This window comes from Semicossyphus pulcher, unplaced genomic scaffold, assembly GCF_022749685.1.
Source record: "Semicossyphus pulcher isolate SPU_LCO1_2020_fin unplaced genomic scaffold, fSemPul1.0.p SCAF_14, whole genome shotgun sequence".
NCBI lineage: Eukaryota > Metazoa > Chordata > Actinopteri > Labriformes > Labridae > Semicossyphus > Semicossyphus pulcher.
This window is the reverse complement of record NW_027211648.1, coordinates 26,421,915-26,448,558: the sequence shown is the minus strand read 5'-3', so window position 1 is coordinate 26,448,558 and position 26,644 is coordinate 26,421,915. Positions and strand designations below refer to the sequence as shown.

Below are 26,644 nucleotides of genomic sequence, written 5' to 3'. Positions count from 1 at the left end.
AACTGTAACTTGTATCAGACTATGAGTGTGTTATATTTGAACTTGTCACACTTGCAGAGTTTAAGAGGTGAAGTCGCTGCGTCTTTATTGAAGTAGCAGCATGTTGTCATTAATATTAATGAGAGCTCTTTTTCACTTTGTGTATTTCACACATTTTAACCTGCATCCTGTTGTGTTCAGGTGTTTGGAGTTTCCACTTTCTGAACTTTGACCTTCTTAACCTTCTTCAGCTCTGAACACATTATTAAACATTGAAGGATTTCATGCAGGAACATTGTATTCTAACGTCACATCATTTATTCTTTATTCAGATTGCGTGGCTGCTGGTTGTCAGAGATGAGCTGTGCTTCTCTGGCCTCAGCTCTGAAGTCCAACCCCTCCCATCTGAGAGAGCTGGAGCTGAGCAACAACAAGCTGCTGGATTCAGGAGTGAAGCTGCTGTGTGGTTTTCTGGAGAGTCCACACTGTAGACTGGAGACTCTGAGGTCAGAAACCATGTTTTACTTCTGTGCTGAGATTAATATGATGTGAAAGTTGTGTTGACACTAAACTGCAGACATGAGGCTGATATTATACTGATCCACACTGAGTATCTTAATGCTGAAGTCTATTTTCTTCTTCACTGCTTTAGTCCATTGACTGTAGCAGAGCAATGTTGAGTTCCACATTTAAAACCTTCATAGAACAAGAAAAATCCTACACTGTATAATTCACTGTGAACCTCTGAAACACCTGATTTCATCTTTTATTCCACATCATGTTTTTAAATAAATCTGTCATAGAAACATTTATTAATTATTTCAGTTTGTACGAGCAGAAAATAACAAATATATTCAGTATTTTCTTTTTCCAACATTTCGATTAAAATATTTGTTTCTTGTAACGACTGAAAAGTTTAAAGTGAAGATGCTTTGAGTTTATGGCTCCACTATTTCTAAAAGAAATACTGTCCATGTCTTTGTTCACATTCACCAAAATTCATTCGGACATATTTGGCATCTTGGAAACTTTAGTATTTTGAGTCGACTCTTCAGTTATTTTCTGCTGGTTTTTATTGTATTTCTTGTTTATTGTGTTTGGCTGCACAACATGAGTTTGTATAGATGGAGCCACTGGTGCTTCTTGTGTTACGCTCCTGAAAAATGAGGAGAAATAATCACACAGTGATCGGGTGATGTTTCTCAGACACGTCTGTAGTTAAAGACCAGCTTCAGTCATGTTTCAACACATTCTTTGCTTGAAATAATAAATTGTGTCTGATATGTTTTTGTTCTGCAAAATATGTTTAATTACCTTTTATAAACATCCTCCCAAAGTATCTCTTCCTCCTCCCTCATTAACAATTCCTGAATCTGCATAGTCCCCGCCCACTCTGCAAATTTCCAACCGCCCCCCCCGTCGCATAAACAAATCACATCTCTGCCATCGTTTAGTGGCAACTTATTGAAACTTAGCTATCTTGAAATGTAGTAATTAGTAGTAGTAACGTTAACGTTAGTAGTCAGTAGTGAGTTTAAAAAAATTACGATGACAGTTACAGCTGGCTCGCGCATCACGGAAGTGGTTGCCATAGGTTACGCATATTGATATGCATAGCATCACCCCGCCCATTAATGGGATTGGCTCCTTAGGTTTGTGACGTCTCAAACCTGCCAATCTGAAAACGTGTTGTTCAGCCTGTCCTTGGTTCACTGCAGTTTAAAAGCAGACAGGCCCAGCCCTGGTGATGACTGCTGATGTTGTCCCTGATATGTCTTGTAGCTCATGAGAAACACCACATGGAGGTGTTTACAAGGTTAAACACTTTAAATGAGAAAAGTGCTGTGGGTTGGCTGTGGCTCAGTGGCAGAGTCGATCGTCTTTCAGTCGGAAGATTGGAGGTTTGATCCCCAGCTCCATCAGTCTACGTGTCTAAGTGTCCTTGGACAAGACACTGAACCCCAAATTGCTCCCGGTGGCATAGCCAAGGGTGTGTGAATGTGATAACTGACTGACAGTTTGGCACTTTACGTAGCAGCCTCTGCCTCTGTGTGTGAATGGGTGAATGTGACATGTAGCAGCCTCTGCCATCAGTGTGTGAATGGGTGAATGTGACATGTAGTGTAAAAGCAGCTTTGAGTGGTCGCAAGACGAGAAAAGTGCTTTATAACAACAGTTAATTTACCATTTACCATTTACCCTGGTGAGGGATTAAAAGACCACTTTCAGCGTTACAGAAGACCTCTGTTGCAGTTCAAGTTCAGCAACAAAGAATGGATCAAATGTTTCTAAATATCACATAATTAGCATTTCATCCATTTTAATAGTGTAACAATTTTTAAAGGAACAATATGCAACATTGACAGCTAGCGTCTTAAAAGGGTACTGCAGTCCAAATTCCAAATATTGGAGAGCGTTTCCTCCCCCCGCCCCTCCTCCCCAGATTTGAAGCTCAAGCGGGTTGCCAGGTTGAGGACGCTGAACCTATTCGAACACAAGACGCGCTCTTTGACAATGACAAGTAATGAGTCCTGTGCCCCAATTTGTTTCATATCTGGCAACCTGGGGTCACGAAATGGGCAGTGGGCGGGATCACGCAGACCAAAACACACACAGACGTTTCACACCGGAATGAAATTTTAAAGGAGAACATAATGGCTGCAGCATTGTTGTTGGAGAAGCCAGTATTTCAACTTAATATGTTTCCTTAATCTCTGATGACATATCATGGTAATTTTATGATAAATACAGTAAATATATTTCTTTATTTGAATCAGTCGTCATAAATGTTTGATCTTTTTAACCTAATCACAGATTTTAACATCATCACAGACCAAGAAGCACTAAACTGTAACTTGTATCAGACTATGAGTGTGTTATATTTGAACTTGTCACACTTGCAGAGTTTAAGAGGTGAAGTCGCTGCGTCTTTATTGAAGTAGCAGCATGTTGTCATTAATATTAATGAGAGCTCTTTTTCACTTTGTGTATTTCACACATTTTAACCTGCATCCTGTTGTGTTCAGGTGTTTGGAGTTTCCACTTTCTGAACTTTGACCTTCTTAACCTTCTTCAGCTCTAAACACATTATTAAACATTAAAGGATTTCATGCAGGAACATTGTATTCTAACGTCACATCATTTACTGTTTGTTCAGATTGAGTGGCTGCAGGTTGTCAGAGACGAGCTGGGCTTCTCTGGCCTCAGCTCTGAAGTCCAACCCCTCCCATCTGAGAGAGCTGCAGCTGAGCTCCAACGAGCTGTAGGATTCAGGAGTGAAGCTGCTGTGTGGTTTTCTGGAGAGTCCACACTGTAGACTGGAGACTCTGAGGTCAGTCCATGTTGGCTTCAGCAGTATTGTACTAAACACTGTTATTATCATAGCAAAGATCCAGTATTGTCTGCTAAACCTCCAACCCTCCCAGTGGCTGCTGTCCTCAGTGAAGCTGTGAGAGGAGAACAGTGACAGACTTCAGGATTGGACAGAAACACAGAGAGAGAACAGACAGCCAATCAGATCAGCACGAAGCTTGTTGTGATCACGTGTTTGATTTGATGTGAAGACAACTGTTGTTGTTGTGTTCATGTGTACAGGACATTAAGCTGGATTACAGCTGACAGCATCACAAGATGTTTAGAGACAGTGGTCCTCGTTCATCAAACTGTCGTACCATCAAATCTGATCTCAAAGTGTTCGTTCTCTCATTTCAGCACTAAACAATTCATCAGTTCATCTTTGTCACAGCTCTGAGATCAGTCTGCCTGAAGCCTGCAAATCACTGTCTGTTATTACACAGAACCATGGTTACGTTTAGTAACCACGGTCTTTGTACAGAACAAAACCTCTGCTGAAGTCCAGAAATCACAGCTGATGTTTCTGCTCTTCAGTCTTTGCATGAACATGAAGGACTTTTAACATCATATATAGTTTATATATCTGTCCATGTGACAGCAGCTTGTCCAAATGTTTCTGTGACAGACACCATTTTTACACTTCATGTGATATTTCACATTTGAAGCAGTTATACTGAAGTAGTTATACCATGTTCTGGGTGAATACTTGATTCTGATTGGCTGCTGGGTGTTGATTACTTCCTGACAATGGACACCTTTTAAGTAGTTGTGGATACGTATGCGCTGGCTACGTAGTATCAGCCTGTTTCTACAATGACTGACCATGGCAACAGGTACAAAGTCAAAGCCTCTGTTTACAGTTGATGCACCTTGTTAACGAGCTAACATCGACCTACAGCAATGAGGGACTTCAACAGCTCTTTGACCTTATTGGGAGGATATGAGAACTTTGCTGACTGGGATGCAGCTGAAGAAAGAGAGAGTGGAAAGAAAAGAGAAACCTTTATTTACAGCACTGAGTGTAGTCCTTCAGTACCTCTGAGCACCACAGGATGGCGCCTGTAAAACACGAGCTGCAGGAAGTACACAGCCCCTCTGAACTTACTGATCCTGTGGATCACATCAGCCATCATCTGACATCCCGCTCACTATTCAACTCTCTACTTCATTCTGCGGCCGACAGTAAACATGGCCGATCATTTGTTCGTACAAATCCTGATGTTGATTTCAGGACAATGACACGGCTGGTTAGCTACATAGTCTTCTTATTATGTCTCATTATATTTAACTTATATCCAACACAATGTTATTGACTTTTAATGTAGCAAGTATATTGTTAGCTTTCTCGCTAATAGCTGAGCAGACATGAAATATCTCCTGTTGCAGAGTGGTGTCCAAGACCTGTTTTATTTAATGGAGGAGTGAATAATGTTTCCATGTTATTAGAAGTAGGGATGGGCATTTGAAGGCATGTCAATATTCCAATATTATATTAAAAAAAATCGGATATCCGGTTAACCTCACTACAAAAACAAAGTGTAGCGCACAGCGCTGTTTAAAGTGCGCATCAGTTAGACTGGCCTACATCGGCGACTTCACAACACAAGAGTCTCTGTTTGTTACTCACACAGGGACGCACAGTAGCGCTCTTCCTCATCAGGAACAAGCAGTGTATTTGCTGACAGTGAATAACATTGTTTATGGGACAGAGCGCTCATTCTGCCGCACGCTGTCTCTAATACACGCAGAAACAGACGCACACTCACACACACGGAACTAAGAGGTAAAATTATTATAATCCTCAAGCATAACTCCCTGTGGCGCTGATATTAATACACTGTCCAGGAGAATACGGGAGAATACAGCCATGTGATCCTGTCCGATCCTGACGGATTTAAATAATGAATTAGTTACGCTGCTGTGCCAGGCATGTTTTTTCTTTATTTCTACTTTTTACACATTTTAAATGACATTGGTATACATGTTTAATGAACAATATGTGATTAATATAGCTAATGTATAATATTTAATGAACTTTAGGCACACAAAAAAATCCATAAGCTACAGCTATAGTCGAATACCCACGTCATTTAGAATAATGGAATACTTGAATATCCGTGCCCATCCCTAATCAGAACATTATGGAATGGTAATGATTGTTCCAGGTATCAGTCAAACCCTCAGGTGTTAGCGGCTCTGGCCTCCATGAGTCCACAGATTCCTGATAATGGACACCTCGTCGGGCATTATCCCTGACAGAAAAAATGTCACAGAGAAACTGATTTGAATCCATGTTTACAGTAAGCAGTGAATATGTCTCTGTTTCTGCAGTCATGATGCGTTCAGGGTCTCTCAGCAGTTAAGTTCCACTGTGTACTTAAGTCCTGTTCAGACTTGTGGTATGAACAGACTGAAGTCTCTGCTGGTCTTTAAACTGGATGTGCTGCCTCGCTGACTGACAGCTGATGAGGGCCTCTCTGTCAACACTGATATATGACTTCTGTTGTCTGTCTTCTTCTCTCATCAGGTGGAAGTATTGATCTCTGTCAGAGTGTGAGCGATCAGGAGGATGTTCGTGTATCAGAGGATCAGCTGTGTCCTGATGATCCAGAGAGGGTGAAGCAGCAGCATCAGCTTGTGTGTGTGGAGGCTCTGACTGGGCCATGTTACTGGGAGGTAGAGTGGAGAGGAGAGCTTCATCCAGCAGTGACTGACAGAGGAATTGTTGGAAAAAAATGTGCCTGGATGATGCATTTGTCATGAGTGATACTAATCGTCTTAATGATCACTTAAAGTTGTTGCTATGGGACTTTTCAGTCCCACAGGAGGGAATGTTTGGAAAAAATGTGAAACTTTATAATGAAATATTTTAGAGTTGAAGTTATATATCCAAAAGTTTTATAATCAAATGTTTTAGAGTTGAAGTTATATATCCAAAAGTTTTATAATCAAATGTTTTAGTTGAAGCTTTATAATCAAATGTCTTAAAGGTAAAGTTTTTTATGGTCAAAATGTAGTTAACGTTTCTATTGTCCAATGCCTTCAAGTTTTACAGTCACATGTTTTATAGTTCAGGTTTTATAGTCAAATGTTTTAAAGTAAGTTCTTATAATCCAATGCTCTAAAGCTCTAAAGGAGAATCCTAACAAGCTGAGGGCAGAGAGCCAGAGTTGAGGGAGGGGGGCTCCAACAGGTGGTGGCACAAGTCTGCCACTTGCGACACACTAACTAATTAGGCAGAGACCTGACAATGGGGAAAAAACGTGCCGGAGCCCAGCGAGGGAGGAGTTTAGAGTATATAAGACCGAGCAGCTAATGTGTGGGCAGTCTTATCCGGATGGACTCGGGTTTATTTGTTTGTATTTATACGGGAATAAACTCTTTTTGCATCAGATTCTGCCAGTCTCTAGTGTTTGCTTGTCCGAGTTTTTTCAAGACTTTGACTATATTTTTAAGAGTTTTTATAACCTATTGGAGATTGACATTAAGTGGCAGACAAGAGGGTTCGGGGAACGTTTTTGCCACAACAGCATCACACCCAGTGGAGATGACTCTCGGTGCTGTAGTCTAAACTGCTCTGAGATCAGCTCCTCTGTCAGACACAAAGTCCATCATCATCCCCGTGTGTTCCTCTGGGTGTGACAGAGTATCATCACAGTATGTGGACTGCTCTGCTGCTGCTCTGTCCTTCTACACAGTCTCTGCAGACACACTGAGACTCCTCCACTCCTGCTGCTCCACACTCAACCACCTCCTCCACCCTCCAGCTGGACCTGGACTTTACTTTGTCTTTATTTCTGAACCCAAAGTGACCACTTGTGATCAGATCTCACTTTCCCGCTCTGTATGCAAACAAACACGGAGCCTCGTTCACCTTCATGAGACTTTAAAAAACATCAAATAATAAGAAAAACTGTGATGCAGACTCGCAGCACAGAGAGGGGGAGCTGCTGTGCACGAGCACAGAGGGAGGGAGGGAGGGAGCGGGTGAGTACGGACTGAAGTGATGACGTGATATAAAACTGTGTTTGGTCATGAAGCCTGATGTTCCTCTGCAGTTCAGTGTTTATCAGTGAAATATATGAAGTACAACAGACTGGAGTCTCTGTTAACAGTGAAGAAACAGACAGAAAGTTCTGCGTGATTAACACACAGATCCACGTTATGAAACATCTGTCTCCTCCCCGCGCAGCGTTATTATAAACTATGATGAACGGCTCGCGGGCACAGACTGTATAAAAAGATATATACATACATACTTGACATATATAGTCCTTTATATACAGTCATTGCTCGGAGGTAACAGCTCCCGCTCGTGTCATTCACAGCATGTGGAGACGTAGTTCGTCCTTTATAGCGGACTGTGCACAGAAATACGGGACAGATTGGGACCTTATTGAGTCAGGGGCACGAGAAACACACAGATCTGTGTCCTCGCTGCGCTGCAGGATTATAAACTCTGATAGGCTGCTTGTGGATCACAGCTCTTACCGTCTCTCCTCCTCCCTCGTCGGTTTGGGGTCGTCCTGTATTAAAACATTAACAGCAGTCTCTCTCACTGAATAAATACAGATACGATCTGTCTGTCTGCGCTTTGCTCCGACTGAAGACAGAGAAATAAAAACTAGATTTTCAACAGACACAGCAGAGAAATATTAAATGACACAGGAATGAGAGGCGAGCGGTTTCCCTGGATCCAAGTGATCGTTGCCATGGATACGAGGAGTTAGTTGATGCGGTCCAGAGGACTCTTTAGACCTGCTCACAGTCAGCCAGCTGCTGCAGGTCATGTGCCCCGTCGTGTCAGTATTAAACTTTAACAGCATATAAGGATGGCCGGTTAGTGAATAAAGGTTCAGTTAGCTCATCACAAACTGCTTGTAGTGCGTACAGTCTGATGGCAGCTTCATTTGGAACCAGTTCCATAGTGAGTGATTATGACCATGAAATGTTTTAAAGCATCATGGACACTAAAAAATGAAACCTGATTAAGATTGAAGATCTTAAATCAAGGCAACATGAGCTTCTTTTTAAAGAGAGTTTTCTTCTTACCAGGCAGTTTGTAAGTCAGACAATTTCACTTTTTTCAAGCTTTTTTGTCCTTAAAGCTCCTGTGAGAAGTTTTTATCTGCTTATGAAACAGGCTGTAATTAATACTGACGCCTCTATGTGACCTACAACTGCAAACGAGAGCATCAGGAAGAAGATTGATTATTTCTATATAGTTGTTTTTAATGCCTGTAACCGCTGCCACCGGGTCTGTGTCAGACGAGGACATTTACAGCACGCTGCACAAACAGCTTTTCTTGACATTTTGCACATAAAGATTCACAGTGAGAGAAACGTTTGACTGTTAGAAGAAAGCAGGAGGAGATTTTTGGTCTGAAAACACGACTTACACATGTACAGGACAAGATCAGCAAAGAGATGAGACGTACTGCTTTGTCCACAGTGGTCGCCACAGACTGAAAGTTCCTCCCAGAATTATCTCAAGATATCATTTTCTATTGAGTCGTCATAACTGGTCTTCAGTGACTTCATGCTTTAAGCTAGTATAAGCAGAATGATAAAAGTGTTTGATCAACACTCACCAGGACAAAACTGCTTTGTCAAAGTCAGACTTTTCCTTTTTATCTCTTCACATATTCAGAGCACATAATGAGCAAAAGGAAATCTTTGATAGACTATCAAAGGAAGAGAGCTGTGGCACGGAGAATAATTAAGTCATCTAAGAAGAATTCATGGAGGCAGTTCTGCTCCTCTATTGGCAAGGAAATAGAGTCGGGTGACATTTGGGCTCTGATTGAAAAGATGAGTGGGAAAAGGAAATCTGTTAAAATCCCAGCATTGATAGATGGAGACAATATGGCAGTTACAAATAAGGAAAAAGCGGATCTATTGGGAAAGAAGTTTGCAGTGTTCACAGTGGCAATCACCTAGATGAAACACATCAGTGACAAAAAGCTGACATTTTAAGAGCCAATGCTGATGTAACAAAGAAGAAGCACAGTGAGGGGTCGGCATTAGACATTAGACTTTACTTTGTTTGAGTTGAAAAGGGCCTTAGAGGGAAGTGGATATACAGCTCCAGGACAAGATCAACTGTGCTGTGCTATGTTTAGACAATGACCAGATGAAGTCATGGAAATTATATTAAACCTATTTAATAAGATATGGAGAGAAGGTGTAATGCCTGGCTGCTGGAAAAGTGCTTTGATACTACCCTTTAGTGAGCCTGGCAAAGACCCAGCTAATGCAGGAAATGACAGGCCTATAGCACTTACATCTCATTTAAGTGAATGGCTGGAAAAGGTCATAGTTCATAGACTATCATACTGGTTAGAACAAAGAGGATAATTATGTGCATATCAAAGTGGTGTCCGAAGAGGCAGGTCTACACTAGATGCTTTAGTGAAGGTTAGTAATGAGGCAGAAAGAGCCATTAGTGTGAAAGAGGTTATGGCTATAGTATATTTTGATATGAGAAAGCTTATGATTCCATGTGGAGAGAAGGGCTACTGATTAAAATGAGTAAAATGGGTGGTGGCGGTAGGCTATACAACTGGGTGTTCGATTTCTTGTCTAACCGGACATTCCATGTTAAAGTTGGAGATGCTGTTTCAGATGATTATGATCTTGTTAAAGGAATACCACAAGGTAGTGCTATTAGCCCTATTTTGTTTAACATTGTTGATGAATGTTGATGGAGATATTGGGTCATCGCTTTCTGCAGATGATGGGGCTATATGGAAGAGGGGGGGAAACATTAAACATGTAACCACTAGCATTCAGAGGGCGATAATGAAGGTTGAAAAATGCTCTTATGACTGGGGACTCAAGATGTCAGTTGAAAAGTCATGTTACATGTTCTTTACTAAAAGGAAAAGTGTAGAGCAGATACAACTTAAGTTATATGGACAAAATATGGAAAGAGTAAAAGACTTCAAATATTTAGGTTTGTGCTTTGATGAGAAATGTGTCTGGAGGAATCACGTGAAGCAGGTTGAAACAAAATGTAAAAAAGTACTGAGTCTCATGAGATCAGTTTGTGGTCATGAATGGGGAGCAGACAGACAGTCACTACTGGATATATATCAGGCATTAATGCGATGTTGTATTGATTATGGATGTGTGGTGTATGGAGCAGCAGCCAAGAGTATATTGGAAAAATTTGACAAAATACAGTTTAGAGCTCTTACAATGAGTATTGGTGCAATCAGATCAACTCCTACAAATGCAGTGCTGGTGGAAACTGATGAACTACCATTATATCTCAGACGCACAAAGTTGTCGCTGGCATATTGGGTTAAGTTAAAGGGAGCTGGAGAGTGTAGCGGACGATCCGATGATGAAGAATTAAAATCATTAACTCCTTAACAAAAACAGAATCTCTTTCTTCCTGTTCACATGACCTCTGGGTCAATAACGACAAGTGAAGCCAGCTAATTTATGGCTCTTGGAGGAGGACGACTTTCCTTGATTTCTGGCTAACATCAAAAGACTCACTCGAGCAACAAGATGGAGATATCCAAAAACTGTATGAAAATAAAGAACTTTATGATTAAAATGTACATTTACTAATGTTATGTGTAATAACCAACTGTAGTTACTGGACTGATGCTTAATGTTGATTGTTGATTCTAAATGTACAGAGAGGATGAGTGTTATCTGCCCACTCTCCCTCTCATCCCCCCTTTGCCTACAGATACTACAGTTCTGTGACTCTCTGGATTTCAGTTGTTCAAGAAACAGACAATTCCTAAACCTATAGGCCGAACCCTTAATTAATACGTATTCTATTACCTCAATTATTTTACATTATCGTGTTAGACTTATATTTCTGTAACATGTTTCCTAAAGTCTCCGATAGGAATGCATGTGCACATTAGTGCTTAAGCCTAGGGAGGATGTTTGAGCAGACGTCCTGACACCTCCTCATGGGCTTTGCACTCAAAGTCATAAAGACGACAAAAGTGATGCTTCCCAGTGATATCCCAGGTCCCCAGACACCTCAGGAAATGACCTTTCAGAAGACAAAGGGGTTAAACAGCAACTACCCTTATACCTCTCTAATGGGCCATGGACCCCCTAACAAGGGATTAACAAATAAACACTTTCTTATGGCCTGAACAACGCTCAGACAAAACAAAGGGAATCAACAAGAACTGGTTGATAAGGACACTAATGGACAATGGTTGCCTTTCCTGTGTTTTGTATATTGTGTGAATTTATCTGCCTGCAAGATCTCTCTGAGCACCTCTGCACGCCACAGGACACAGACACGTTCCTGTGGTAGAGGGAGCATTGATAAGACTACTCAAGTTATTTCACTCACTTGGTGTACAAAAGGTATACAGATGCATATAGATGAAATGTATGTGTACAGGTATACATATTTGTCTTAACAACTAAGGTCGTCATCTATGTGGTTGTTGAAATCGTTTAATACTTTTATTTCAATTGATGAAGTTTTATTCGGTGAGTGATATTAAGTATTTGGTCTTATTTCAAAGGAGAGAGAGCAAAACTTTCAAATATGGTAGAATTAAAAAGGTGAAGCGAATTAATATTAAGTTTGTTAAAGAAGTTTAACTGAAAGAATCAACAGATGGTTTATGATGGGGAGTGGTCAGCAGCTCCCGCCAATGCAAAACACCCCTATCACAAAGGATAATACCCAAGGAGAAGGGATAAGACTTGTCTTCTGCTGTGGCTCTTCTGCTGAGACCCCAGGACTGAGGTCCTGATGTGATTCTCCCTCTCTCTGGCCTAATGGCCGAAGGCCGGAGAGAGGGGGGTAAAGCCTGCCGTCTGGCCGCCCAAGGCCCGCTGCAGAGTTCTAGCCACACCAAGCATGTTTGAAGGGACATCCAACCAACCCGTGAAGAAAACTTCTGAATTCGCAAACAATTAGAACTTTGAGTCCTGTCAGCCAGGGTCCCTTATTGCTGCTTGTGCTCTTCGCCTCTGGTTCTCACCTTGATGCTGCCCTGCGGAATGCTGGGCCAGAAAACGTCGCCTGCTGTGACTCCTGAATCCTGAATCCTAAGTTGCACTGAACTTGCCTGAGAGCCAAATCTTGCGACTATTGAGTAAAAGCTTTTGAATGAAGAATGACGTTAGAGACAAAGACTTTGAATGGAAGAGACTTTGAATAAGGCAAAGCTGCCATTATGACCCCCCTCAGCCGAAGGACATGAAGAGATGCTCCAGCTGCTGCTGAGAGAGATGGAGAGACACAGACTCAAAGCCTACAGTCTGCAACGTGGGACCCAAAATGCTGAGGCCGCCAGGAAGAACTTCTGCTGCTGCCACTCTGCCCATCGTCAGGTGAACAATACTATTTCAAGTGTTAAGAGTTGATGTCAGACAACTGATGCTAAATTACCAGTTGAGAAATTAATCAAGAGATTTAATAAGCATCAGACCTAAACTAGGATCCTTAATCAAAATTATAGTTAAACCTAATATTAAATTGCTTCACAGTCTTCCATGATGCTCCTCAAACTCTGCCGAATGGTGTTTTAAACATTCAATCAGTTGATAAACCTCCAAAGATACGGTCACTGATTTGACTTGACTTAATGTCAATCCTATTTAGAGATTGTTAATTGTGCAACCTATTCATTGTGCTCACTCATTTATTCCTCATTCATTCATGTATTTTCTATTTAGTAGTTTAGTCATGTAGTCAGTAGTTTAATAAATATCTCATTTATAAAGACCTTGATTCTGAGATTTGTGTGTGTATGAAATGGTAAAGTCACTGTACACCATGGCCAAGAACCTCGTAGCAACCCTGAGATCACAAGCCTAAATTAATTAATAACTAATTATAAGTTTTCCCTGTTTTGTCAAAATTGGGTGGCGTCCAACACTGAATTTAAGGTAAACCTGAATTCTGTTATTTAGTAATGAACTAATCGTTTCTAGGAGCCGAAGATGAGTGCCCTCACTCTCCTTCAGCTTTTACACCGATGTCTGTAATAACGATGCAAAACTTTGAGTTATGGATTATTGTTACATAATTTGATATTAATTAGTTATTAATTATTAGTCCTTTGAGCCGCTACACTGCTTATAAACCCTGAGCACACACTGTTAAAGCCATACCACCGATCACAGATGAAGGAAATACAGTGTGTTTCTATATAACAGAGAGGCATACTAAGAGGTGCATAAAGGGAAATTAGCGTTTGCTTTGTAATAATCATATTCTGTTTCTAGCTTTTGTTTTATTTGAAGTGAGCAGAATCAGCTGTCACAAATGTCACACTAAATGGGAATCGCATCACAGAAAGACAGAAAAACAGACATGGAATAATGTAAATCAGTTCATCAGAACTTTACTGCACAATGTTCAACATTTACATGTTTGGATGGGTGGGGAAAAGGGTGAAGGGAGGGGGTAAGGGGTAAGGGGGGATAGGAAGGTAAGGGGTAAGGGGGGTAGGATAGGAGGGTAAGGGGTAAGGGGGGTAGGATAGGAGGGTGAGGGGTAAGGGGGGGTAGGATAGGAAGGGAGGGGAGGGGGAGTGGGTTCAGGTAGGGGAAGGGGGGAGGGGTTGGAAGGAGGTTTAGCCGTGGCTACCCTCTTTTCTTTTTCTTCCTCTCTTCTTCCTCGCCTTCCTCTCTTTTTTCTCGTTCATTTCTTTGCCCTCACTCGTCTTTGTCTCCTTCTCCTCCTTTTGATTTCCAACGAGCTCCGTCTTTTCTTTGGGCTCCATGTTCAATTTTTCTTCCTTCATCTTGTCTTTCTCATGCTTTTCCATCTCTTCTTTGCCCTCTTCTTTCATCTCTTCTTTGTCCTCCTTTTCCATCTTTTCATTCCCTTCTTTCCTCTCCTCGTCTTCCTCGTCTGTCATCCTTTCTTTCTCCTCCTCTTGCTTCTCATTCTGGAGAGTTTCCTTCTCCACCTGCTCTTCTTTGGCTTCTTCAGGCTGCTGCTGCTCGTTAATGTTGACGACGAGCTTCTGCAAAAAGAGAACCCGTTTATTTTTCTGCACGTACAAAAGCTTACACTGAATCAATCTGCAACATGTATTACGATCCAACAAGTCATTATTGTGAGGTAAACCCTGTGATGAGGTAGCGTACCTGCAGCTGGTTGGTCTTGTCAATGAGGCTCTGCTCCAGAGCCTCACATCTTGCCTTCCACTGCTCCTCTTTCCTCTGCAGCTCTTCCTCCTTTCGGGCGAGCAGGTGCAGGACGTCGATGTGGGCCTTGGTTCTGTCTCGCCTCTTTTTGTTGACCCTTTTTAGGAGGTCATCTTTCATTTTGACCTCCTCCTTGAGCTGGCTCACTTCCTCCTGCTTGTGTTCAAGCAGACCAATCTTCTCATTCAGAGTTTTGTTCTGCTCTTTCAGAGACTGTATCTCGGTTATTGCAGAGAACAAGGCTTCCCTCAGTCCCTGAACAACTGAGTTTACAGTGAGCTGCTGAGGCTGCTGCGGCTGGGCGACAGCGGGTCTTATCTGGCCGTTAACGGCTGCACCAAAACACCCTGGCCTAAATGCCTGAAAGAGAAACATACATGTGGTTGTTTGCTAAAAAATATGGTCTTATGTGTACTTATTCATACAAAAGAAGCTACAAGGACAGCACTCCTTGGACAGAGAGCAACACCGTAAACACATACTGATCTCCACACCACAGATGAAAACAAGTGTTTGCTGTATTTCTAATCATGTTACAAAATGACCACTGACATTCTGCAACATCTATCTTCCTGTTGCACTAGAGTTGTTTTGGTTTCAATAAATTATTAAAGTTTAGAAACTTAAAAACGGTATAAAATGAATCTTCTTTCAAGAAAGCGTCAAAATCTGATGAAATAACAGCTCAAAGTAGCCTGGCTTTGACAGACAGGGCTAACAAATAACGAGATCTTACCCAGTTTGGATACATGTTGGCACAGTGAAGGTTTCAGAGAGGCAGCAAAGGTCACAGGAATATATGCACTACTTTACAGTAGAAGTCGAAGTTGAAACTGTGTTGTAGTCTCAGACTTGTAGAACTTTCTGATGAAGTTGTTGTTGAAGTTGATGAAATCAAAGTTGTAAAATACAATAAAGTTAAAGTTTTCAATAGTTTCTCTTTGTTCACAGAGAGAGCAGCTACTCGGTTCAGGTGGTTGAGTGCAAATGAGCAAATGTTCATGTTGATGTCACGGTTCCAGAGTTCTCATCGTGTGTTCCAGCTTCTCAAAATTCGAACAAAGCTGCTGATGGCATTTTTCAAATCGGTTGTTAGCTTTCAAAATACATGCAGTTATGTTTAAAGGGATATAATCATGTAATGTTTTCTTAGGGTGCAGAAAACAGAAAAAGTAGTTTATAGTGGTCACATGAAGTGAACAGACTTTGGCTCTGATGATGAAACAATGTCTTACTGCTTATAAACCCTGAGCACACACTGTTAAAGCCATACCACCGATCACAGATGAAGGAAATACAGTGTGTTTCTATATAACAGAGAGGCATACTAAGAGGTGCATAAAGGGAAATTAGTGTTTGCTTTGTAATAATCATATTCTGTTTCTAGCTTTTGTTTTATTTGCAGTGAGCAGAATCAGCTGTCACAAATGTCACACTACATGGGAATCTCTATAGTCAAAGGACACATCGTCTGGGAACCACCTCAGACACTCTCCCTCACTCCCCTCTTTTAAAACTGCACTCAAAACCCGGTTTACACGCAGTTAACACATTTGTTTTACCTTGAAATATGGCCTGATGTACGTCTGGGATCCATTGTCTTTTCAGTTGAAACATTATCAAGAACAATTTATCAGATTACATTTATACGATTTGTAGATGAAAGCGATACAACCAGATATATGACATTAACCTTTTCATAACAGCACCTGAGCCTCGCTGCTGTGTGAATATGGTGAAATGTTTTCGTAGGATTTAGTGATGAACCGAAGTATTGGACAAATAAAAATTGACAGGTGTTGGTGCAGGATGAAAAGAAAGGACTCAATCTGGCCTTACAATGAATCCTGAGGGAACCATGAAAGTATTTACCAATTTCCATCGCGACCCAGTTTATAGTTGTTAAAACATTTGAAATAAAAACCCTTAAATATCTGAAAAAAATCAAATCCTAATTGTAGTTTTATCTCATATTAACCAGTTCTCTAGGTTATCCTTGTAATGGTAGAATCCATGATAGCTTATTGCCCACAGGCACCTGAGCCGACACTTCTATTCTTCTCCCCTTTTTCAGGTCAAGGAAAACGTCCATCCAATTTCCTCTCCCCGAAAGAATGAACTCACCGCATCGGTTTTATTATCTTACACAGACGATAGCTCTCTCACTCATGTTCTTTCATCCATACGAGCAATTACTGAAGCGGTGCAGTCAGTGTCGTCGACACAAAAAGATGAATCAACCGACCAGATGACAGTCGGAGCCTAAATCAGTCAGTCAGTCAATATGCCACCCTGGGGAGACAGAGTGACATCTGTCTTCTCATGACAGCTGATGTATTTACCGATCACTGACCACTTGATCCCCCAGGAAAATGTGTTTGCTTTGGAGCGCGAGAGAGAAAGAGGCCCGCCGTGGCATGTAAATTAGAGTCTGAGGAAACAATAGAAGATCCATGAAGCACCTCTGGAAGGTTTCCGTTATTCTGAAAGCCGAAGAGAGGTGGATAAGAAAGATTCATGCTCTGATATTATCTGGATCTCTCTCTCTCTCTCTCTCTCTCTCTCTCTCTCTCTCTCTCTCTGAATGTTCTTCTCTCTGATTGCTATAGATTTAATACGGGAAATCAATACAGTGCAGAAGCCTTTACCTGGATTCACCTTTTCACCGAGCTGTGTGGAAAACGACGAAATGAAAATACTCTCAGAACAAGGTCAGACATGTCGTCAACTGTGATAAGTCGATAAGTGAGTAGAGTGTGAATTCAGATCGCCATAGCGACAGTGGAAAGATATTGCTGTGTAAAACAGAAGAAGCAGTTTAAACAACAGGCCGATCAAACAGGATTTCAATACAGTACATGGTAGCACACTGGTACAGTGACGATTCCCAGTGTGTGTGTAAAGCAGCTGGGAAAACTTTCATTCACAAATGTAGAGGAGAGATGATGAGTCCATCTGTTGCTCAGCACTTATTTTGTCTGACCCAGCTGGTGTTCTGAACTTCCAGATTTCAGTTTCACTTCCGTGTTTTTCTTAAAGGAGCAGTTCGCCCCTGGAAGAAGCCCCTGTCAGTCAAAGCTGGTGTTCTCTGTAATCCATAGAAGCAATAATATTTGAAATTGGCTCCATATCTGTGGAGAAAGTTGTACAAACAGCTCATGGTTTCACCCATTCTACATTCCTACAACACCCAGTGTGCATTGCACCCCTCTCTCTGAAAGGGACGTCCCAGCGAGAGACGCTGGTGTGAAATACTGCCGTTTTCGCTGCAGGCAACGGCTCAGAGCGGTACAGTATCTGAAATACGACGAGAATATACAGGTGGATCGACTAAAGAAATCTTCAGGTCTGCAGTCTACATTTCAAACCTGACGATTTTGAACGAGACATGACATCAGAGGCGGGCGTCCTAGATTGAGGAAGTGTAGTTTAGCAAGCTCATGGCCTTCGCCAGATGACGTGTTTTACGTAGTCTGGTGGAGGTTTTCCAGGGCCCATTGGAGAAGCGGATAGCGTCCTCCAAAGGCACAAAGTGAAATTTGAGGTTGAAAATCAGCGAACTGGCCCTTTAACACATGGTAGCAATAGGAAACAAAGACAAAGGACGAAATAGAAATCTTAGGAAAGTGGAGAAAATAAATTGACATAGTGATTTTTTACATCTGTTCGGACTGGGCCAATCTCTGCACGTAAGAGATATGGCATTCGGGAAGTCCAATAAACTCGTGTTGGACCGCACACGAGATAGACGGCTTTGATTGCTTTCAGACTGTCAGAATAAATGAGATCTAAAGTTACAATCAATATTGAGGTTGCATATACAGCATGGAGGCAGAACATGTCAGGCAAATTTGAATGTCGTCAAATCCTTTTTTTTTTCATACAAACCAAACACTGACTTCTGATCTAGCTAGCTCATACACTGAATATCAGTGAGGAACTGTATGTTTAAATAAAGCACAGAAAAGAGCATGTCAGCTTCCTCATTCTGCTTTTGTAACATCAGCATGTATGAAATTCCTGCCGTTTGACATAAAATACTCCGGACACTCAAAGCTGCCTATAGTACATGTCTTATGTTGCTGCAACATATTAGGAAGTACACTCATTTAATACAATCTGATAAGTATTGTCGCTCAAACCCAGGGGATCAGGTAAAGATTAACAACGTGGGCCATTCAAAGTTTAATCCAAAGGGGACTGGACTCAAGTTCAGTTCATGCTCTGGAGCAATAATCACACACCCAATTCACAGCTGGTATTAAAATGTGTCTGTGTTCGTTATCAGGATAACAAACAATCTTATCTGACCTTTGTGTTTGCACAAGGGCGTAGAGGTGAGAAGATTGAGGCGAGGACATGCCCCAATATCAACATCAACCAATGGACTTTGGCCTGTTCCTCAGACAGTAGTTCATACACTTTACTGAGTTATGCAGTTACTTTTCTTTTTATGTCGTTACTCCAGAATATGCATGCACTCTCCCTTTCTAACCCCCTTTTGCTGTCTCTCTCCCAGATCCAGAGAAATTCAGTAGGTTCACATGCCATGTTGACAAAACCTTCCTCCTTGTGTTTACACATATATTTTTAAGGTGTTTCCATCATTCTCACCGGGAACAGATCTCTTGAGGCAGGACATGACGTAAAAAGTACATTGCAATCTGGGTGAGGAGTGCAGTGTGTGTGTGAAAGGGGCTGAGCCAGACTCCCTCCTGATGTGGTCAGGCAGACCGGATCACACTCTGCGACACATTGACATATTGCATTAACATTTCTTTTTCCAGATGTTAGTCCAGACACAAACAAATTTTAATACCAGGTGTAACTGGGGTCATAGAGTCCAACAAACTTTTAAAAAAAGGTTCCCCTTTGTTTACACATTTGAATGGTACAATACTTTATAAATGGTCTTTAAGACTGCTTCATTTGGTGATCTGAATTATGAAATGTGCTTTATTAGGACTAGCTATTGTACATTTTTTGTGCTCAGTGCAGCAGAAAGAAAAGCCACCATTTTAACTTGATGTGAAATAAAAGAAACGGTATACTAGCTTTCGATGCAGCTCAGTGTTTGTTCTGAAAGTAAGCATTGCAAACGTTTTGAATTTTCAGTGTGTCTGCCAGCTTATACAAGAAAAACAAATAAGTAAAGTGCATTGCTTGTGGATGGAGTCTCTTGTGTTCGGTATAAACACGCTGAAAAAAATATTGCTTTATCGTCATGTTATATCGTTGAGCGTAAGACTCATGAGACAGGGCACCAAAATACCCCTCAGGCCCAGCTGAGAGATGTGAAAAGTTTCTATAATTTGCTTCTTTTTTTACGCCGCTTATGAAAGCTACTTTTGCAGCTGTTGTCAGATTATCACTGAGACATTTGTCCACATAAGCAGACTTTCTACAGCGCTCCTGATTTGCAGGGAAGTACAATGAATGTTTTCAGCATCTGGGCAAATTTCGAATTGCCTCTCGCAGTTGGCAATTACCTCCTCAGGTCTGAATGCTGACAGGGCATTGTGCAGAGGCTGTATAAGAGGCAGACACTGTACACACAGCCTTGTATGTGAAATATGTTATTGGAGCATGTAGGGAATGTGATGGCTGATGAGCAGCTGTGGAGCTGAAGAGATAAACCTCATTATGACATTAAAATGCAGGTGTAAGGTGGAAAAGCAGCAAAGCATTTCAGAAACACACGTGTGCTGCTCAGACGAGGGAATTAGAGGGACGGTGTGGTAATTTACATGTCAGAGTCTCAGCAGTTACAGTGGCAGGTGGAGTTAATGTGACTCTTATCATGGCCATATGAACCACATAATGCCACTTGGATGTCATCCAGCAACACGAAACAACTAAACATATCATCTGCCATTGACTTCTGTAATGACACTCATGAGTGTTTTCTGTTTCAGTGCCACTATGAAAAGATCAACATTGTTTATCAGTGCTTTCAAACCCTGACATATTACTGTTGCCTTTATCACAGCGTTAAGGTTTAGCACAGCCTCACTGAGATCCAATTTAGTATGACGTCATCTTTTATTTGCGATCAAAGCGATGCAAAGGTCTGGAACAAGGTGAGGTTTGATTAGGTTCAAGGAAAGGTTTTGGTGATGGTTAAAAAAACCAGTGTCGACAGTCTGTATAAAAAACAGGAATCACACAGCAGTTATGTTCAAGATGTAGCTGCATGGTCAGTGCTCCAAGTGAGTCTGTCCTCGAAGCTACAGAGAACCGACTCTTCTGCATCTTGTGCTTTGGTCCAACGTGACTTTTTCTTGCACACCTGCAAGTCCCATAGGCTGCTGGGCATTTAAATGAGAAAAAATACAATATACAAATAATTTATTAATCTCTGTTTGCGTCAGGAAATCAAACACTCTTCTGTTGATCACAACTGCAACTTAACATGTGAACTACACTGTGCATTTGGGTTATTAGCACTTATTATTTACTGTAGACATTAAGAATGCCAGGGATATGCACAGAAACTATGGGCATAATTCACTGAAGGATTGCGCTGCTTTTGCACCCGCTGAACCCGTCGAAAAGTCACAAAAAGGCTCCGCCTTGAAGCACACGCAGAGGGTTGAATGTACCCCAAAGTGCACTGCAGGGCAAACAGCGTCTCTGTGCTCCAGTGATGTTTGTGCATATTTAAATGAGTCATTATTCAGACATTCGGGGCAAATTTGGCCCCTTTTAAGCAAATGAGCCTCGTGGCAAAAAGCACCTAATTCACAAACGCCAGCGCTAACAGCAGCGCACAGTTAGAGTGAAAATATTACTGTCTGCAGAGAGCTGGTGGGAACTGCAGCACAGTTAAAAGGGCTGTCACGCTCTGAGTTTCTAGTTTCATCAAAACAATTCCACCCTTTGTGTGACCAAAAGAAAAAGAATGTCTGTAAATACTGAGTGTAAATTATATTTTGTCACTATTATCATAATCACTAGATCAATCGGTGTCCGGTACTGTGCGAGGCTAAACCCCGGCACACGGTCACACTTGTCCACATGTGTGCAAACGGTCTGGAGTCATTATGCAGAACGGGGATTATTATATATAGATAAGCTGCAGTTGTGGGTTTGCTCAAAAATGAAGCTGCGTTACAGTTTAACTAGTAAAACACCTGTTGAGTCTGGACTTTACAATAACCTGTGAAAAGAATCCCTCCCCCCTCCTCATCACCGATCTGTGGATGGAGTTGAGCTTCGTCAGTGTGGAGCTCAAAAAGTAAATGACAGCGCAGCTCTGCACAGAGAGTGGAGGCGCTGACAGCTTCCCTCCCAATCAGACACAAAACAAGAGCAAACTGCACGGACCTCCAAAACTTCATGGGTGTTTTTTCGTGCAGTTGGGACAAATTATGTGCATTTTTTTATGATGCCATCAGCGGCAGCAATCCATTCTTAGTGAATTCCCCCCCGAGTATAAAATTATAAAAAATATGGTTATGAAGGAAAAAGACTTCACGCTTAAAGCTGGCTTTTGAATGTATCCGCTAACATGGGCTGCAGTACAAGCTGTTGACACAACATTGACATATTCCAGTGGTTCCCAAACTTTTTCTGCAGGGCCCTCCTTTGGTAGATGAAAATATTTTCAAACCCGTCCTACCCCTCACCATACTCATCGACACATAAACATACGTCCATATACACTAACACACGCTATCAGACACGTGCTGCTCCTCAATATCTTTTGACATGTCATAAATGCAGCTCACAGTGGTATTGTTGACAGAGGTATAGACTTAAGTTTGCTGACTGTTACTTCATCAATCACAGGTGAAGCCACTGAGGGTCGTATTAATGCTTCTGCTGTAGTGTGCAGCTTTTTACATGAAACAGGTGAGTTAAGCATTTGATGGCACAGATGCAACTGTAGTAAAGCCACTCTGTTTGACAGTTGAGAATAGGGCTGAAAGGTGCACATGTGCAACAGTCACATTGCAGGACTGAAACATGTAAAGCTGCTACTTTATTCCTGCTTGGTGCAAAAGCAAAACTCGCCATTTTCTGTTTTTTCACAACTTATCTACAGGAAAAGTCTGATAACACATGAATGCAGCTCTTCACCCGAGCACACAGAGACCTGACCGCTGTGCAGCAGTCTGTGTGTCACCTGCCTGAAAACTGTAAACAAGCACATGACGCTGCTGCTACTGTCACACGCAATGTCGGCTGGATGATCGAAGGTTTCAGTTACGCCAGGTGAGTAGTGTATTCCCGTTATCAGTGGCACCTCGCCGCGGTGCTCGTTAACGCTGTGGCCACATAAACGGACTCTTCACGGAGCGGAGGTGCTGCAGAGCGTTTACTTTTAGCGCACACCGCGCAGTCCTTTCACAAAATTGGCCATACTCTGCTAGCAGTGCAGGACTGCGTGCATTGCTTTTATTGAGCCCCCCCAGTTTGGCAATCACTGACATATTCCTACCTGACAAAGTAGCAATTAGTAGGTTAGTAACATTAGCAATCAGATTCCTATCACACATTAACAGACACACAGCATCATTAGCAAACGTTTAAAGTGACTTTTCTAATGACCTGAGGAATGTAAGTCCAATGTTTGTTCTCCTTTTAGCTCTTGTTTGGTCTCTACTGACTGATGAGAACATCTGTCTGTTAAGATGCTAGCAGCTTCACTGTGTTCACTGGCAAATCTCTAACTTTATCTCTTTGCACTTCGTGCCGGGCAGATAGATTACAGTCAGATGTCAGAACTTTGTTGTGAAAAATAATTGCCTGCTGCAGCTGGAAGTTATTTGATAAGAGTGAATTCAAAGCCTGAAATTGTACTGCTGTAAAACCAAAAAAATAAAGTAAAAGATGCTTGGAGGAGCTGAGAGGAACAGCAGAGACGTGGAATTGCTGTCTTAGTGTGCAATTTGGTTGCTTGTAGTGACAAATGCAATTTTCACTGCTTTAAATATTTAAATTAGTGCAGCTTCAGGGTGAGGGGAAATATCTGAAAGGAAAAAAAAGGTGATCGTTGGTAGATACTTAAAAATGAACAGGTTTATGTCAGGTATATCGTTGATGTACCTGATTGGCCTAGAAATCTAGAGCCACTACATAATAACTGACTCTAGAGTTGAGATCATTTCCTGAATGTTTAAAAAAAAAGAATATTATCAACAATCCCAAATAATAGCTCTCTAGCCAACAGCTCGGGCAAAACAAAGACACTTTCTAATCTCTTTAACACTGTTTCAACAGATATACAACTATCTCTCTATTGCACTGACAAGTTCAATGTGCAAACGTGTTACGTGTGACTGCTAGAGATTTTTCAGCCCATATTTCAGCACCATGGACAGAGAAGAGCTTCGCATTTAACAGCACATGGTTGAAACACTGGTGTCCTTTTCCACCAATCCTTTTCCCCAACCAGATGTTGTCTTGTTCTGGGTCACAGAGAGGTCTGAAGAAAAATCCCAGCATGCACTTGGAAAAATGCAGGGAAAATAACTTGAAAAGGGCCTAACAAAAGGAAAACAAATTCTCACCTTGAGGTTTTTTACAGTGTAGTGTAGAATATACTGTAGTGTAGAGTTTTTACAGTGTAGTGTACCTGACCCGTATGTTTCAGGATGGTCTGGGGGGGGGGAAAAGAAATCCAACAACAGCAGGCTTGTTGTTCAGAATAGAAAAACGTATTAGAAGAACAAAAAATAAAGTTGAAATGATGATTGGAGCAATTAGCATCATGCTTTCCCCTCCCCCCTCTTTATGGAGCCTGTGTGCCACTTTTTATTCTCTACCTTTCCTCCTTCCTCCTCAGCCTTCTCTTCTCTTCAGCTTCTTTTTCACTCTTTCCACGGTGTCTTGTGATCAGTCGAGAGACCTGCCAACAACATTGTCCTGACAACAACAGTGAAGGTGGGCTGTCCCTCATTACTCTGCATCTGGTGGCACTTGGATCAAAGGAACTTTGATCGTTTTAAACATTAATAAATATACAACGTCTGGCTACTCAATACAGTCTCAGAGCAGACCATCATCGTAGCTGCGTCTGTGCCAAGATAATACAGATACAATTCACTGTCATACTCTTTGAACAGGTTATACAAATTGGTCAATAATATCATTATTAGACGGGCTGCTAACACCTTGTCTTTTCTCTTTACAAAGACCGGATACTACAGGTAAGAGTGCTGGATCTTGGGTAAAAAAAAGTGACTTGACTTGGGACTTGACTTGCCTTAACTAAGGACTCGACTTGACTTGACTTGACATAATCTGTGACTTGACTTGACTTGCCCAAGAAAAAATGACTCCAGACTTGGACCAAATGACTTGAGACTTACTTGGGACTTGAGCAAAGATGACTTGGTCACAACACTACAAGTAAGTTACATAAATGGGGCAACGCTGCTACTTCAGGCAGGCAACTCGAGCTGCATTGATTTCACACATGGCATTCTTCATTCTCCACAATCGCCTGAAAAACACTTCCTCCCAACGCGGCGGTCTATTTAAGCTGCAAGATATCCGTTCTCTCCCTCCGATCATTGCCCCCGCTGCCCTGCACCAGTACTGCACTCATACTTTCAGCCCGACCACCACCTCAGCATCCACCTGCAGGCTCCAGCTAGGGGGGTTTAAGATATTATCTCATCACTCATATTTCTGCATGTAGAATAAATATGTGAGGAGTGATGAGGTCGGAGCCGAGACGCCAGACAAACGTGACTAAAGTATGTTTTATACATATAATTTTGACATATGTATCTACGCTACTAAACTGTTATAAAATAATGTATGTACGTTATGTTCTCAAAAGAAGTTACCATTGTCTAATGTCTGTTGTCTAAAGCAGCACATCAAAACTCTAAGCTACAAGATAGCAGCCAAAATGACACTAGAGGGATGCCTATGGTGTCTTATTTTGAGGTGGCCCAAGCTGCTGTATTTGACAAGTTAGGAGTGAGGACAGGCTGTTCATTTGGCCATCCATCAGAGTTAAAAATATGCAGCTTAATGTTATTAAGCTAGATACATTTTGCAGATTGCTGACCCCAATGCCATCTCTCTGTAGGCTGTGGGTTACAGACGACAAGCTTGTAAGTCATGTCTCCCAAGTGTTTAATGCTTCTTCTACAAAATTTACGATAAGCACACATTTTGCCTTTGATGTTTAAGGGATGAAGAATATAAATGGAAGAAGGATGTGATGCAGCGACTCTTTTGCTGCCACTCTCCTACATCTATATGACCAAGGAGGAGGAGGAGGAAGGGTCCTAGAATGTGCAATCTGATACTGAGGGTAATCCTCCAGGTAAACGTTAACTGAAATGGTCATATGAAGATAGGCTATTAGGGCTCAACGCCTGACTGCTCTGCAGCTTTAACGGATGCCTGTGAGCTGCCGAAGGGCTAAAAATAACAGTAAAACCTCTGTTGTACCTGCCATCCACACATGAGAGGTATGGCAGCTGATAATGAACTCATAAGTAACAGAAATGGAATATTATTATAAATTGTAAGTCTGAATCTGCAGTGCCAAGCGATGGCAGCTCGAATAATAATTTGCATATCATCCAAACGTCAGGTGCACTTGTTAATTGCGACTATTATCTGCCTTTTTGAGCTTTCACAGCACAAATGGCCACACAGATGAAATGTGTGGATGCTCACTGTGATGTCAAAGATAACTGAGCATATTTATACATCCTCTTTTACATCCTGACTACACTGAGATTATCCTGCTCCCCGGTGACTGTGTTCTACATTTACGGGATATTTTGCCAGTGATCAGACTGCATGTAGTGAAATTGCAGAGCGATATTTACTATCTCTGTTTGAGTGATTGTTTCCCATCTATTTTGTTTTGATGTGTCAGATTCTCTCCTCTCTTCTGTTCCGTCCCTGACGCATTTATGAATTGACAGATTCATTTTTCACTCTACCAGCAGCATGTGGCCGCTAATGTTCCAACCTGACAAATGTAAATTGTGTGCTGCTTTTCCAAGATTTAAATGAAAACAGCTTTCAGTCATGTATTCCTGATGAGAAACTGCCGAATCATGCAGGGATACAACTCGCATTATAAATGCCTAAGCTACAATACTGTGGTATGTTTAATACAGCAACGCCTCACTCTATTAAGCTGTTTGAGGCCTCATAGAAACCTCATCCCCCTTTT

General features: G+C 41.6%; 1 protein-coding gene across 1 annotated transcript in view; it reads left to right on the top strand.

The window, feature by feature from the left end:
- The window catches only part of LOC138590757 (NLR family CARD domain-containing protein 3-like), a 289,240-nt gene that overhangs the window by 32,791 nt on the left and 229,805 nt on the right, over positions 1-26,644 (top strand). The window contains exon 7 of the mRNA XM_069661117.1: positions 312-485. Within this exon, the coding sequence (XP_069517218.1) occupies positions 312-485 (174 nt within the window). The remainder of the gene's footprint in view (positions 1-311; positions 486-26,644) is intronic.